This window comes from Bacillus rossius, chromosome 3 (genome assembly GCF_032445375.1).
Source record: "Bacillus rossius redtenbacheri isolate Brsri chromosome 3, Brsri_v3, whole genome shotgun sequence".
Taxonomy (NCBI): domain Eukaryota; kingdom Metazoa; phylum Arthropoda; class Insecta; order Phasmatodea; family Bacillidae; genus Bacillus; species Bacillus rossius.
Window position 1 is genome coordinate 76,172,560 of NC_086332.1, and position 16,552 is coordinate 76,189,111.

Here is a 16,552-nt window from a genome sequence, read left to right on the forward strand (position 1 = left end):
AAATACTTTTATTTTTTACAAATGTAAGGAAAGTATTTGATGGTAGGTTTTTCTTTCCCTAAACCACAAATGTTTAAATATATAATGAAATAATTAATGAACAAACTAAATGTCTCATTGACATCAGAGGCCCTACTGTCCAATCTTACTAAATTTTTCCTCTTGTATAAGTTTTCTGTAATTTAACCGATGTGATGTGAAGTGTTGAGTTGAACAAGGAGCATTGTGAAGCATCTTGAATACACCGGCTCACTGCAACATCCATGTTCATCACGTGCGAATAATCAGGGTTTTACTCTGCCAGGAATCATATCTGGCTTGCCTCGGAAAGGCAAATGATTTGGCCACTAACCCTATTTTTTTTTCCTTTCTTTTTTTTTTAATGTTTGGCCTATTTTTTACCTTTTCGTTACTACTATGTTTCATGTGTTATTATTGACAGGGTGACACATAATTACAAATTTACACCCGTGCCTTACCCGGAACTTGAACCAGGAATCCCTCGCACTGAAAGCTGGCGTAAATTCAACCGTGCTACGGAGATAAGACACTGTCCACTCTGACCTATGAATTTTGAATTTTCAATAACCTGAACAGTTCATGGATCAATGTTTGGACTGCCTGGCGCGGTGAGGCGCGGAGACGGGAAGTGTGCGTGCTTGTCGCAGGGCGATCAGCGTGCTGCTGGGCGCGGCGTGGCGTGGCCTCTCTCCGGCGCAGCAGGACGTGTACCGCTCGGAGGCCTGCGGCCTGGCGGAGGAGCAGAAGAGGCGGCACCCGGACTGCTGGAAGAGGAGGCGCTCCCACTCCACCAGCTAGCGGCTGCAACTCAGCCAGGCCTGCCGACTGCCGCAAGTTGTGCGTTTCACGTGGCCGAGCGACAGCTTGAGCTAAAATTATGAAATGTCGGCGGTATTTCTCTGTCGGTATATTTCATTGCTATGCAAAGAATTTTTCCTGTTAATCAATATTAGTGTATGGTCTAAATTATTATAGGGGGTATTCCTTTATCGTTTGTCAGCCCTATCAGGCTGGAACACAGCTACTGATTATATGATTTTAGTTTAAAAAGTTGACAGAGACATCACCACTCATGGGTAGAGACATGCATATTTCGCGATTGCGATAAAACGAATTTTTACGCGAATTTGAGTACATTTTTAAGAATAACGCGAATTTCTCACATTTTGGATAATAACGCGAAATCCTTGAATTTTCGGCGAACAGTCAGAACATTTTCCTCATTCTAACACGGCAATTCAATTTGTAAATACAGTAACAAACGTGAAACAACAAAAAACCAAAGATAACTACCCACACAGTGTATTTTATAACATGAAAAGTTGCTTTTATTTCTAAACATGTAACAATTTAAGCCTAGGCGTGTAAAAGTCCGAGTAATTACAGCAGGAGACAATCTAAAATGTACTAGGGAAAAACGTAAACTCACGAATATAGAAACGTAACGGAAATGTCGGAAATATTACGTGGCTGATCGTAACATTGTAACGTAGAGCTGTAGCAAACCGTATGTATTCGTTACTGAGTAACGGGTGCGGCATCTAGTAACGAGTAACGAAACGTTACACACGAATGCATTTCGTTACTCGCATCTTTCGTATGTTTCACGCATGCGCGCGCTTATTCGTTACAAAGAACGATGTTTGTTTATTAATAAAAGTATGATTTGGAAATTCGTCGTCCAAGTTTTTTACTGTTTATTAAAGGTATTGTGTGTGTAGACAAAGTTTTAGATTCGAACAGAAACAACGTAAGAAAGTATTTTTTACAAATTATAAATATGTATGTTTTTGTTTTTTATAATCGCGTATTTTCACGTTTTATGTTCTTATCTTAAAAGATATATTATTATAAAGCCGCTCTAATGAGAGTTAATTGTTTCTTGGTTAACAAAAGCTGTTCATTATCAAATATTTTTAATTGTTTATATTCGATTTATTTTTATTTACGCGACGTCATACTGTACGCGTACGAAATACGACTCGATTCGATGCTGTTACATAAGATAGCATGTGCCATGACATGCGGTATCAGAAGTAACGAGTAACGATACGAAAGTAACGAGTACTAATTGTTATAGTAACGAATACATACGGGTACACATTTTTTCGTTACTTTTACACCTCTAATTGTAAGTGCTGATACTGTATTTATGTCACAACTTAGCCGAAATACTGGTACGAGACATGAACTTCACAAGATAAAATGAGTGGAATCTTGGTAACTGTTTTATACGTATTATATAATTTCGGAAGTATTATACTGTTGACGCATATTTTTTAAACTAACCATTTATTTGTGGGTATCGTAAATAATTAATTATTGGTATCAAGACATCAAGATGAACGTAAACTTGAACATGTCACGGCAGCGAGTAAGCGGGTGCGTATACCAATAAACTGGTATTAGAACTGGACAAAACTGGTACACGGGAGGTGGAGCTTATATTTTTTTCCGCTAAGCTCGCTTCTATTGGCTGGCTGCTGATGGAAGGTCACGAGTCTGGGCGGAGCATTGAATGAGTTATACTGCGCATGCGCAGCTCAGAGAACAGACGCCGCAGGCGGCACTGTAACAACAGATGATCGAGTACAATGACCTTTCTCCGCGCAAGGCGCGCAATTGACGGTAAATTTTCATCAATTTGCGCCCCTTTTTTATTTATTTTTACTGTGTAATGTAGCCCGTTCTGAACGCTGCAGGATGCGACTGTATTTTAATTAACTTTAACGTATTTCTTACTTTTCCCTTTATTTACACTTTCCCGCTTTTTACACTTTCTTACTTTGTCCCCATGAAAAGTGCAAATAAGGGGTTTTGCTGTATTTTGATATTCGGCTCGCCTGGACAGTCGATTATCACGGTGTTTACAGCAGGTTGTTTCTCGAAGCGTTGTTCTCTTATATAGTCTTTAGCGTTGTTTGTCCATTGCGTCCATTTTTATTAACCAAATACCAAATTTAAAATGCAAACACGGTGACGATTCGTAACATTCTGTTGTGCGCAAGTTAAAGTTTAACGGGTCGAATTTTGTTACAGATAGTTTTCAACGTCTGTGAAATAAATTAAAGGTGTACAATTTAAAGGTCGGCTAAAACATTAGGCAATGCCTAAAGTGCCGGTAACTGCAAAACAGCGAGCCTCTGAATTTTCTCAACACGGACTTTATGCTAGTGATTCAACCACACTTTTTTGTCGTCACTGTAATGTCACCGTCTCTTGGGATAGGAAAGACTCATGTGAAAAACATGTAGGCAGTGAAAAACACAAGAAGCGTCTCTCTTCATTGCAAGGCTCATCTAGTGCGCCTGAACGCCAGTCGTCAATATCTTCAGCGTTTCAGACAGCAAAAAATAATGTCCAAAAAGACAAAAAGTTGGAATTTATAAAGGAAACAGCAGAGACCTTTATAAAGGCAAATATACCCCTTGAAAAGCTTGATGATCCTAATATCAGGGCATGGCTGAACAAATACATCGAAGGTGCTGGAGACATGCCACTTGCGAGAACAGTCCGTGAGAAATATGTAGGGGACATAGCCAAATGCAGAATTGAAGATGCCAAAACTGCATTAAAGGACAAAAAAATTGACATACTGTGCGACGAAACAACAGATAAAATGGGTAGGTGTGTATTTGTTGTTTTATTTAGAATTCTGAATCTTCAACAGGATAAACCAGAAATATTTGTTGCAGGAGTTCACTTTCTTGAAGCTGCTAATGCCACAAACTGTGTGAGGGCAATTTTAGATTCACTCAAAATGTACAATGTACAGTATGGTGATGTGCTCTCAGTAGTAACCGATGCTGCTCGTTATATGACCAAGGCTGTTAGTACTCTCGAAGTAATCCTTGGAGACCAGTTAACGCATGTCCAGTGCTGGGCACATAAGTTAAATCTTGTTGGCAATGTCTGGGTGAAAGAGTTGCCTGAGTTGAACAATGCTATGAGCAAAATAAAAAATGTGTTCAACAACACCAGGAAAAGAAGGCACCTGTATGCTAGCTTTCTTGAAGAAAAGCATGGAGAGAAACGTCCATTGTTCCCACTTCCTGTTGTTACTAGATGGAATTCCTGGTTCAACAGCGTTTTTTATGTAGCAGACTACATACATGACATTGTTGATTTCTGCAAAACGGATGAACTAAAGGCAACACAAAATTCAGGGGTTGAGTTTCTGTGTTCACTCACAGAAAATGACATTTCTCTCATTCTTTGTCAAGCTGTCTTTGTGAAAGATCATGCCAAGAGCCTTGTAGAGCTAATACAGAAACTTGAAGGTTCTTTGTATCCAACTGCCCATTCACTATATGGGGACTTGCAAGGTATAAAAAAAAAATTTGAAAACATCACTCGTGGCATTTATTTTGAGGCAACCAGTAGAGCTTTGTCTAACATGCCCCCCGCTAAAGCTGCTGAAGCTAAAGTGTCCATCACAAGAACAGCAACACAAGCCCTTTCCAAACTGAACTCTCTCATGACAACTGACCCAAGTAGAAAGAGATTTGAAGCAATTCAAATTTTTAGTCAGGAAAGTTTGTTGCTTGCTAAATTAAACCCAGAAATGGTGCAGAAACTGAAAACTGTCCATAGTCTCTACTCCATAAGCACTGAAGAATTAACAGCTGGTTTTGGTCAGCTTCAGGACATTGTTACAAAACAAATGGAAACAGACAATTCAGTGGACGTAGTGAAGTCATTGAATGTAGTAAAGCTGTCACAGCCATTGTTTGCTTCCAGCTGCCTTGAAGCCATCTGGATGCCTTCTGCAAACGTTGACTGTGAACGATTTTTGTCCTCATATAACACAGTCTTAACAGACCGCAGGACAAATTTAAATGAGGCTAATTTGTGTATCATGGCTACTTTTGCTTTCGAGAGCTAAAGTTTGAGGATTTTGTTCCATGTGTTTATGTCACTATTTTAGAGACTTCATATTTATTCTTGCTGGTTTAGGTACTAAAATATTTTCAATTACTGTATGTAAAAAGTGATGTGTAAATTCGATTGTAAATTACTGCTGCTAGTGCAACTGTACAATGCAAGAATGTGTCCAAAATTTCAAGGTATGCTTAGCTTAATTTTTTAAACTTATAGTGCTAAAACTATTTAAAAAATAACACCGCTTTTGATGTATGATAACACCACTTTTAAGGGTAAATAACAACGAATTTTGCTATAAAATAAACCCCAAAACTGCATGTCTCTACTCATGGGGTAGTTCGCTAGTACATTTGATAGATAGTGCAACAACACATTTTACATGAATACTATGCTGTTGGAGGGCAAATTATGTATTTGTGAAAAATTCAGAAGCATGGAGATTTCTATGTAGATGTTGAAATAGGACATTATAAAACAATAATCTCATTAATTTGACGTGCTCAAGTCTTAAATTTGGGACTTCAAAATTTGTTAGTGTTTTATTAATAAAATTAAATGTATCCTGTAGGCATGAATAACAATATTGTTGTGTTCTTTTATTTCTCTCAAAATGGTAGCAACATTATTTTAGCAGCATTATTAGAATATCAATGTTTATTTAATACTGTTCACCGAATGATTAAAAGTTACCTCATGCCTTGTCAGGTTGTCTCATGCACTGTGTGTGTGGTTGATGCTGCCGCCCTATCCGACCGAGCCGTTCTGAGCCATCTTGCCAACCAGGTGGCTTTATTAAGTATTGCAACTTGTGACAGTAATAATCGTGATAGATAACTAGAAACAGAGAGTTTATATAAAGTGACAACTTGTAATTAAATTATGAACGTTTAAAGTGATCACTTACAAATGGCGAACTGCGGGTTAATGATGCATAATGTGTAACTACGAGGGTTATTTTTTTTTTCAACCTCCGATCGGCTGTAATAAAAAAAAGGGAATGAATGCACATACCGTATTGGCCCGAATATAAGGCGACCCCGAATATAAGGCGACCTGCAGTTTCAGGAGGCCAAACAAATGTAAAAATAATTTTGGTAGAAATTAATGTGAAAATTCATTAGACATACATTTTGTGTTGATGAATCCTTTTTGCATTTATGTATAACAATTAAATTATATTTATCACATTAATTATTTAAAAAAAGGTTTGAATGGCCTACCCTAAAAGTAAAAAAAAAAAAAAAAATTAAAAATATTTATATTTTTAAGTATTACACTAGAAATTTTTTCGTATGTTTACTCTAATGAAGCTGCATAGTTGTCATCTTCAGAGCTGTTTATTTGTCTAGAGCTCGTTCCCCGCCGTTCCACTGATGTGTGATTGTTCATTTTTCACAGTTTACTGTATCTACGAATTTTAAATTTTTACAATGGCTATTAATCACTCTTAAAATACAGCATTTAACTTTCCGTTTCACTTAAGCTACGTATTACCACAGAAGAATGCGTATTACTATTTAATAGTGTGTTAAACGTAACAAAGTAAACAATGAATGCAGTTTGCCGGAACAAAACAAGTGGCTAGCTGCCATGATGAAAAATACGGCCATGAATAACATCGGTTACGTGACCGCGAATATTTGTCCATATTACTCTCTGACAGAGAGTCTCTGTCCTATTAATTTTAAAGACTAATCTATGATTATTAAGTTGTTTGAAAGGTTTTTACATATATAAAGAGTGGATTATTAAAATAGCTTTTGAAACAACGTACCAAATTCCTGTTAATATGGCGTCTTCGTGCGTGTTCGGCAATGTTCGTTTTACAACAAAGAAATATTGTGGAAAGACAGTTGGCAGCCGTGAATTTCCAAACATTACATCCGAAATGTTTGTAAACGTAAACAATCGTTCTGAAAATAGCTGTGATATTTTAGTACAAATATTTCCGTTAAAAATCTGAAGATAAATTACCGTAAATGTTAACACGCAATTGTAAACAAAGTACAAATATGAATTGTGTAATATAAGGTTGCCATTTTGAGATGCTTCAACATTGACATTTTTACTCAAGAACAAATATTTTAATTTTCAACTTTAAACAATTGTGAATTACCGCAATATTGGGTGGATTTATCGTTTTCCCCGTGTGAGGTAACGAAGTTATAGTTTATATAAAAAATCGTGAACATTTTGTTTCTACTGTATCTTTCAGCTTGGAGCTAATTTTTGCGGTCCTGACGTCTTGGGTGCGAAAATAAGGCGACTTCCAATTTTTGCATCTCTCGTTTATGTAAAAATGGTCGCCTTATATTCGGACCAATACGGTAATCACCGTGCAGATTGAGGCATTTGTCGTACCGATGCACCAGCTTTCCAATACCCTCTGCATAAAATGATGCCTCCTGCCTATTCAGCCACGTTTTAACAGTGCTCTGCAGTTCATCATTGGTCATCAAGCGTCGACCTCAAAGCCACTTTTTCAACATGGGGAAAAGGTGATAGTCACTCGGTGCCAAATCCTGACTGTAAGGAGGGTGATCAAACACTTCCCATCGAAATCTTGCAAGGAGTTGTTGTGTTACGGCGGCACTATGCGGTCGGGCATTGTCATGAAGCAAGACAACACCAGATGTCAGCATTCCTCTCCGCGTGTTGCGTATCGACTGTCTTAGCCGTCGTAGTGTCGCGCAGTATGCAGCAGCATTGATTGTTGTCCCTGGCTCCATGAAATCAACCAGTAGCACATCTTGGTGATCCCAGAACACTGTAGCCATCTGTTTCTTGGTGCTGAATGTCCATTTGAACTTTTTCGGCTTGTTTGGAGAATAGATGTGCATCCACTGTTGTGATTGAAGTTTTGTTTCTTCATTATCGAAATGAATCCATGTTTCATCACCTGTCACAATTTGAGTCAAAAAGTGTTCACCATCGTCTGCGTAACGCAGCAAAAACGACAAGGCTGATGCCATTCGCCGCTCCTTGTTGATGTCAGTCAACATCTTGGGTACCCATCGGGCACAGATTTTCCTGTATCCGAGATTGTCTGTAACAATGTCGTATAGGGCTGACCTTGAAATGATCGGAAATTGTTCAGACAGTTCTGAAATCGTGAATCGACGTCTCTCACGAACAACTGCATCAACTCTCTGAACTGTTTCATCTGTTGCTACCGACTTCCTTCCTTGGCCACCTTCATCATGAACATCAATACGGCCTTCGCGGAATTTCCGACACCACTCTCGCACAACGCCATCGCTCATAAAGTTTTCACCGTACACAACACTCATTCGGCGATGGATTTCTGCTGCAGTGTGCCCTTCTGCCTGTAAGAAACGGATGACTCCACGCAGCTCGCATTTTGCCGTACAGTTTATCGTTGCAGCCATGTTGACATTCCCATAACCAAGCTTCAACTGAGGTGTGAGTTGGCGGCTCCACATGGTTGGTGGAAGGGGGTAAACACTACGAGACGTGTCGATTCGTGTACGAGCGATTAGGGTATCGATTAATGGGCATGCCATGGAGAAATGAAACTGTAATCACACTGCAGGGCACTGTTAAAACATGGCTGAATAGGCAGGAGGCATCAATTTATGCAGAGGGTATTGGAAAGCTGGTGCATCGGTACAACAAATGCCTCAATCTGCACGGTGATTATGTGGAAAAATAGAGTAAAGATGTACGTTTCTTTTGACATTAAAGTAATTTCCCAATTCATTCCCTTTTTTTATTACAGCCGATCGGAGGTTGAAAAAAAAAATAACCTTCGTACTACAGTGACTGAAATAAAGTTAGTTCAATTAGCAAACCACTTTTAGTGAAATATATAACAATGCTTGCACTAAGTAAATTTGGATTAGGCATCCTTGTTGTTTGTTGAATTTATAAAATGGCAAGCACACTTTTCCTATATGCCATTTGCGAAATAAATCACCCAACAGCAGTCGCGCTGTTTTGGAAACAAAAGTGACAGTGCTGTCGAAATCTAAAGAATTTGACTTGTCTCATTCTCTGCTCTTTGGTATATTGTTATTGTGTAATAGGCTTCTGTGAATATGATATTTTTAATTGGAATCAAATTTTCAATAGAATTAGAATATCACAATATTCACCGATATCAGATATTTTTTATATCAAATTTTAACATACAGTGACATTTTTCCACATTGCACAGGAGTACAATAAAAATTGATCCAAAATACAGTAAAATAAAAATAGAGGATTATAGATGGAACTATAATAAAGATGTGTCGGATAAATGAAATTAAAAAATTAAACATGTCAATGCATTTTCTTAAACAACTGACTTTAAAGTTTGTAAGTTGTTTTGTTGATCTGAATATATACGTAAAATATAATATTAATATATTTAAAACATAATATGTTATGTACGTATTAAATATAAAAACAGTGTATGAATATTGTTGCAGAAAAAAAAACCAAATTTCTCAGTAAAATATTTTAACCTAAGATATGTTACATTTTATTTCAATAATTTTTATTGAGAATGAGTCCCAAATGATTTAATCCTACCAATTAGTAAAAAAATATTTTTTTTTAAATAGTAAATTTGAAATGTCAAATTAAATAACAAACTATTCATAAATATTAAATAACAAATTTTTCACAAATTATGAATATTTTTCGAATACTCGTAGACCTCTGTTGTGTAAGTTAATTTACACAAGGAAAACATGTTAAAGCTAAACGAAAACACATTACAAATGAATGAAGATTATAAATAAGCTAAATTCCTGTTTTACTGTACACATAATATTAAAATTCTAACAATACGTTCATAACTTTACAGAATAAGGATGGTTTCTGTAGATATTTTCCCTTCGCACTTGAGACAAGAGAAGTATAAAGTGTTAAGAAAAATGTTGATTTGTTTCCATGTCCGGCTCGTTGCCGGTTATTGGGTGACCATTCTCACTGCACATTTTTCCCGCAAAGAATGATAACTAACATGTGGCCAGGTTTACCGATTAGCCGAACAGTAAATAATTTTGAAGTAAATTTTCCTTCATACAACATATTTTCCAAATCAAATTCAAAAGCATCTAAATTGTAAATATATTCTCACATTCGGGCAAAGGCAAAGAGTTTGATTTACATGATATTTCAAATTATAAGAGTTTACTTCATAAGGTTTTATCCATTTTCTTTAATGTGAGCACGTAAGTGAAGGAAATTTATTTAATGTTGAGTCTTGGAGGCTGTTGAAGCTTGTCTTGCCACTCCGGCAATGGGACCAAGCCGTATACATTAAAGTGTGTTGTCTTTTTTGTGTTTGCTTTTTTAAAATCATTAATCTGGCCTGTGATTATCTGTGTTTCAGTCTTTTTTCTGGTTTAGGAACTTGCTGCATTTTTAGTAGGCATTTTGCACAAACCTTGTTTAGAGAAAATTTCAATATTGGTGTTTAAAATAATTTTTTACACATTTTAAACAGGTTAAATTCTTAGACATAGTGTGATGTGATAGTCCTGTGCATTAATGTAATAGCATTATTGCAGTCTCAATACCACAAACGAATTTTGTATTTAGGACCAGAATATTTCTGCTTTTATTTGTTTACTTTTAATTAACCAAATAAAGAACATCTTTCTTTCAGTTTAAAGCACGTTAGTTACGTCTACTGAAAGATTTATTTTATGAATATTTGGAATATTTCAACATTAAACGGTTTTGTGATATTTAGTAGTATATATATACTTATTGTTGAGAAGTGCTAGTGTTTAGTTCATTTTGATTTTTTTTATAGATGTTGGGTTTAACGACATTATTGATCTCTTTTATGCACCAAGTATGATTAAGTCTCAGTCGTTTTAGTTTTGGTGTGAGGAAAATATATTTTTATCCACCAAAGGAAATATTGAGCCATTTTGTTAGTTTTTATGCTATGATGGTGTTGTAATTTGGTGAAAATGTTAGTTGTGGTTTTACTTTTTTTATCACAGTACAGGCTGGAATGTAATTTTTATGCAATTGTTAAGTGAATAACAAAATCACCCCTACTTTCCTTGAGAGCATTATTTACCCTCATTTCAATAAATCAAAGCAATTTATTTACATTTCATAATGCTCTTAAATATGTAATACATTGTGGCTGAACCTTGGCCAGCTGGTTCAGGTCCTAGCTCACACAGTCTGGCTGGGGTGCTACTACTGCCCATATGCTTGAAGCTGCTGCTCCAACTCGCTCAGTAGCTAAGTAGGCGGGTGGACTGCTCTATGCGTCAGGTTGCAGATGAACTGCGCTCGTAACTGCAGTGATGTGCAGGAGCCAGGCACGATACAGGTGAACTGGACCGCTCCCGTTACGTGCTGTCGCTTAATGGACGAGTCTTTGTGACGATCCTCGGCTCCGGGTCGATCGACTAGGTCCACCAAGATGTCAACACCTGTGAGTCCATTCAGGCTGTGTTCAGATCTCCAAAGTAAACTCTTACACCTCGTCACAGAGTCATTCCTCTTTTGGTATTGATTTTATAGCAATCTAGCTTAGAAAAGTGATGTTTGCAGACTTTTCTTGTAGACATAAAAATCTAATGTTAAAAGTAGTAGCGTGATAATATTTCTACAAACCTGAAGGGATAAAAACTTCTGTGTTTAAAGTAAAGTTAAACGTATTTTGAAGTTATGGATACACCTATTCAGGTTCGTCCCGTATGTTACACACGCTGCTCTTCCACAGAGAGAGGAGAGGGAGGCGGGAGTGTTGGTGTAAACCGAGTCCTATGAAGATCAGTCAACCCCCTCTGCTTCCAGTGCTAGACTTCTAGTATGCCAGCTGTAGCCAGGGCAAAATTATGTGCATTTCCTGGTGCTGGTTTCCTGTTAAGTGAGACATGTTGATGTCAGAAGCTGATTACAATATTTTGTCTGGTTAATAAGACATGCTTTTTGATTGATAATGGTTCCATAGAAAAGTAGGCAAAGTTATTTTCTTAATAATTAATTACAAAATGTTTATTTATATTTCAATTTACATTATGGAAGTCTTAAAAAGTTTTTTTTTATATATAAAAAAACCTAATATACCATGAATCTTTCTTAATAGAAATGGCATTTGGTGTTTTGTGTAGTTTGTTAAGTTTGTACTGCAGCGTTAATAAAGTGCAGCCTTCAAGTTATCAGTTAAAGTGCACTTTTTTGTAGTTGTGCTACGGTATTTCTCTGAAAGTAAAACTGTGATTTGTGGTAAAATGAAAATTTATCTTTGGTTTGTGTAGTGTCTCTTTATGTCATTGCCCATTGGTAAATTATTATCTTAGATAAACTAATAATAATTCTCCTTATTTCCTTCAAATATATTGATATTAATATTAATTAATTTACAGTGTACTTGACAGCAATACTGAGAATTGTGAAACCAAATATTTACATTTAGAACAAGTGTAATTAAGAAAAATGCCACTTTAATTGTTATCTGGAAGTTGTTAAAGGGATTTTAAAAATGTGTACAATAGTGTATTTAAGATAAAGCAATTGATCTTGCTAATTGTTTTGGCATTTATGTTTAAAAAGTTGTTTTTCAGAGTTTTAGGTACTTCAGTGTAATAACGTTAAATTTTGTATAGATTAGTGAGTTTTTTGAAGATTTGTTGTAATTATAATCTGCAGATAGAATGAAACTTTTATTTACACATTTTAAGGGACCAAAATGAACTTAAGCAAAGTGCAGAAAAATACTAAATATATGAATATTTGTATTAATTTTTCAATTAGAAATTATGTTACATCACAGAAACTTAGTGTTAGCTGCAGAAAATGTAGTTAATATCAAGGGACATTTTAAATGATTCGACTACAATTTTTAGTGCATAATATTTTTGGGTTATATATAGCATAATGAGTTATGTGTGTCATTTTTCGTTCCAAGTTTTACTTTTCCACCAACCCCAATTTTGCTAACTTTAGTAATTCTCTAAAAACAATAAAACATCTTATCGGCCAGAGTTGAATGTATAAACTATGTCAAGTTATTATTTTTTGTAATTAAAAACTTTTGTTCTGCTATATGTGTGCGAACTTGGTTGCGACTCTGCAGAACATGAGACCAGGGTATTATGCAGGTGAAATCCTTAAAAAAATGTATCATTCACACCAACGAGGGAAAGAATTTGAAAGCAAACAGTGGTCGTAGAGGTTCCTGCCCCCTCCAAATTCCCAAAAAAAAATAATTAAATTTTGCATATGCCCCTCCATGAGACATACTATGCATAGAGAGAAGATCTTATGGTAATATTATTTGGCCAATTTCGTTTTTAAAACAGGATATTTTGATGGTATGTATATATTTTTTTATTTTATAAACTTGTTTATTCATAAAGATAACACCATTTTCAAGAAATATAACATCTACTTGTTCAGTAATACATTACCAAAACAGTGTCATTTCGATTTATACACGATGCACTTTTACAATATATAAATAGTAATAAGCAAGTCAAGCTACTGGGAACAATTCAAATAAATCAGCAAGTATATGTGCAATAGAAAAATGTACCAATGTCATAATGTAAAATTTAGTTACATACCGTGTTTTATCGCATAATCGTCACACATTTTATACTAAAATCAAGTTTGAAAAGTACAATTATGTGAAAACATTTTTTGTTAGGTAAAGTTATTCCTAAAAACAAAACCTATGCAAGGAAAGTACGTTCATATAAAAAGTAGAGTATACAAAAGCACACCAAACAATTTGAATTAATAATTTATGCAACAAAAACATATTGTTCAACTTTAAATAGAAAAACCAAAACTGTGACACGAACGTGAGTCGGAGTGCATAACTATCGTACACACACGAGAAAGTGTGGGCTATCAAATGTAGTTAACTTTGCACCAGACAGAGCATGCGCGCTGCATGCAATTGATGAGCTATCTGTTGATATTCGACTACGTGCGCGCGCTCTATACAGAAATCAACATAACGAAACATGAATGATGCCAACTAGCACTGGTTACATTTTTATAAGCGGTACACAGCAGCGACGAAGACGAAAAGATAAAGTTTATGTTTGAAAACGTCTTTAAAATAAAATTTACTCATCAGTAGGGCCATGCAATTTTCGCGATCGCAAAATATTCATTAAATCTGATTTTCCCACTAAATTTGCCTTGTTTTGACAATTCACGATAAAACACGCGAAATACGTAAAAAAATATTTACTAACTCCTTTGTTCAACACAACAGAGACAGTGCCAACTTGTACCACCTTACTACGAAAATAATATGCAATACGTTTTATAACTGTAAACACGGCAAGACATTTCAACAATCCTTAAAAATCTGACGTGAGTTTTTGTCATCTGAGTTGAATTTGATTAAATCTGCTGATTAATTTCATGATTTTTTGTTACATATCAGTGATTTATGCTGTATTGCATTTCTGTGTTACATGGTGTATTGATGTGCTTTTTTTTGTTATTTTGGCTTTATTGCAATTCACAATATAATCTTGTCCCTAACTATTTAACATATAAGAAAGCGAAACATTTATTCATGTTTAGTATTGTAACTTATATTTATATTTACATGAACACTGATTATAAAGGATAAAATAAGACCAGCTTCAAATTATAACCCCATTATGCAAGTCCAATATACGCTTGGTGAGTGTTTTTACATTGCAAGCTTGCATACGTGTTTGATCAACTTTACTGCAATGAATGCAGTTGTTGATGCAAAATATTGTATATTGGTCTCAACAAAAGAGTTATCTGTATGAAACAGGTGCTACAAAATTGTGGTTCCACAGTTCTTTTCAAATAAGAATGTTTTTTTTCTTTATAAAAGCATGTTAGTTGATAATGAAAGGCTAGTGTAAAATTTTTGTTTATAATTTTCATTATAAAAAAATTCTATGTTTACCTTGAGGCTGCTAATTAAAGAATACTACATAAATCTGGGCTGAATTTGTGTGTATGTTCCTGTGAAATTTGTTGAGTAAGGAGATTGTGACTAGCTACAAATGAATAGAAAGTTATTTTTGAAATTCTTTTTACTAAGATGTAAATAATTTTTGTCACCAACACTTTAAAATGAAATTCATAACTAAGTATTGGTAGTTTTTTAAACTGTTTTATGATTGTATTTTCATTTTACATTATCAGTTTCATAATGGTAAAGCCATTGAAATAGCAGTAATTTCTGTTTAAAAAAAAATACTTTGATTTAGACAATAGAATAATTCATGTTTTAAGTTTAAGTATTTGTATTCATTTACATATATCAATTCTGAAAAGTTGTTAACTGCTGGTAGTTTATCTTCTTAAGTAATACTAATTAGTAGCAATTAAATTTAGTATTTTATTACTACTTAAATTATTACAGTCATTTATTATGTTTTGTATTTCTATAAGTGTGCTGCTTAATTATCTGTCGAGTTGTAAACTGTTTATTACCAAAGTGCCTTAATGTGATTTTTAAAAATGTATTTTAATCATTCAGATTTTTATGGTGCCTTAGGGTTGGTTCATCTGGTTTGTGTGATGGATGGTTACATACGTTAATGATGAATTTTGAAATTTATTGCTATTGATCTCATTACCTATTATCATGTAAACTACATCATTGTTAGTCATTCTCAGAGACTGATGTGGGTGATCATGTAATTTAATCAAATACTTTTTTTTTTTTGTATAAAAATATTGGTCGATCTTGCTGGCTGTGTTTTGCCCAAATTTTCTTAAGCAGGTACTATTTGTTTATAGTTAATACAGTATTTTATAATCAATGTTTATTATAAAGTTTTTTTTTTGCATAATGTAAAGCTAGTGTATTACTGTAATTATAGCATTATAAATGGTCATATATTTTATTTTTAAATTAGTTTGAAAAATTTTGGCTGTTTAGATGAGTTTTGTTGATTGTTGAATACGAAGAAGAAAAAACACTCATTGTATGTGCAAGTGTTTGGATCTCATTAAATCATTATGCTCTCTAGGTATAGAATTGTTGATCTATTTTAAAAAGTTAACATTTTCTTTTTATGTTAGCATGCAGTGAAGTACTCAATGTTGAGTATTAAGAAATACTACCTATAATGTATTTTAATTCTTTGAGATAGTTTTGATAATATTAGTTTTTACCATACAATTAAATCAATTGTACAATTACTAATGTTAATTTTTATACAAATAAATTTGAATAATTATTTGTAGTAAAGCACTGTTCCAGATTAATTACCTAAGCCTTTGTGTGAATGCATTTGGTTTGAATGTGGAAAACAGTGGTTTGATTACCAAAGCTGTGATTTGACATGCTGTTAGCTGTGCTGCCATGTATTTCGGATCTTCAGTTTTTGTTACCGATTTATACCTCCGATTGCGGTATAATGGTGTGGTATTTATTTATTATGGAAACAGAGAAACTTGATGGCACGTCATAAATATTGTCTTTCAGTGTTGTTTGACAAATATTGTACACATAGCTGGATGTGTGTTGGCTGAATGTATGGCAAAATAATTTTATTGAAATCCAATTTAGTAACACCTAGTTCAGCTTAATTTATGTGCTACAAATAATATTTACCCTCAAAAAGATTCAAAAATCTTGTAATGCTTGGGTTGTCAAATTTAAATTAGAATCAAGACTTTTTGAAAATAACTTAACATAAATTTTAATCCT

General features: G+C 34.6%; 1 protein-coding gene across 2 annotated transcripts in view; it reads left to right on the forward strand.

The window, feature by feature from the left end:
- LOC134530923 (HMG box-containing protein 1-like) overlaps positions 1-16,090 on the forward strand; it is a 36,648-nt gene extending 20,558 nt beyond the window's left edge. For both annotated transcript variants that reach the window (XM_063366236.1, XM_063366237.1), the window contains exon 7: positions 669-16,090. In XM_063366236.1, the coding sequence (XP_063222306.1) occupies positions 669-819 (151 nt within the window). In that variant the 3' untranslated portion in view covers positions 820-16,090. The remainder of the gene's footprint in view (positions 1-668) is intronic.
- The last annotated feature ends 462 nt before the right edge of the window (positions 16,091-16,552 follow it).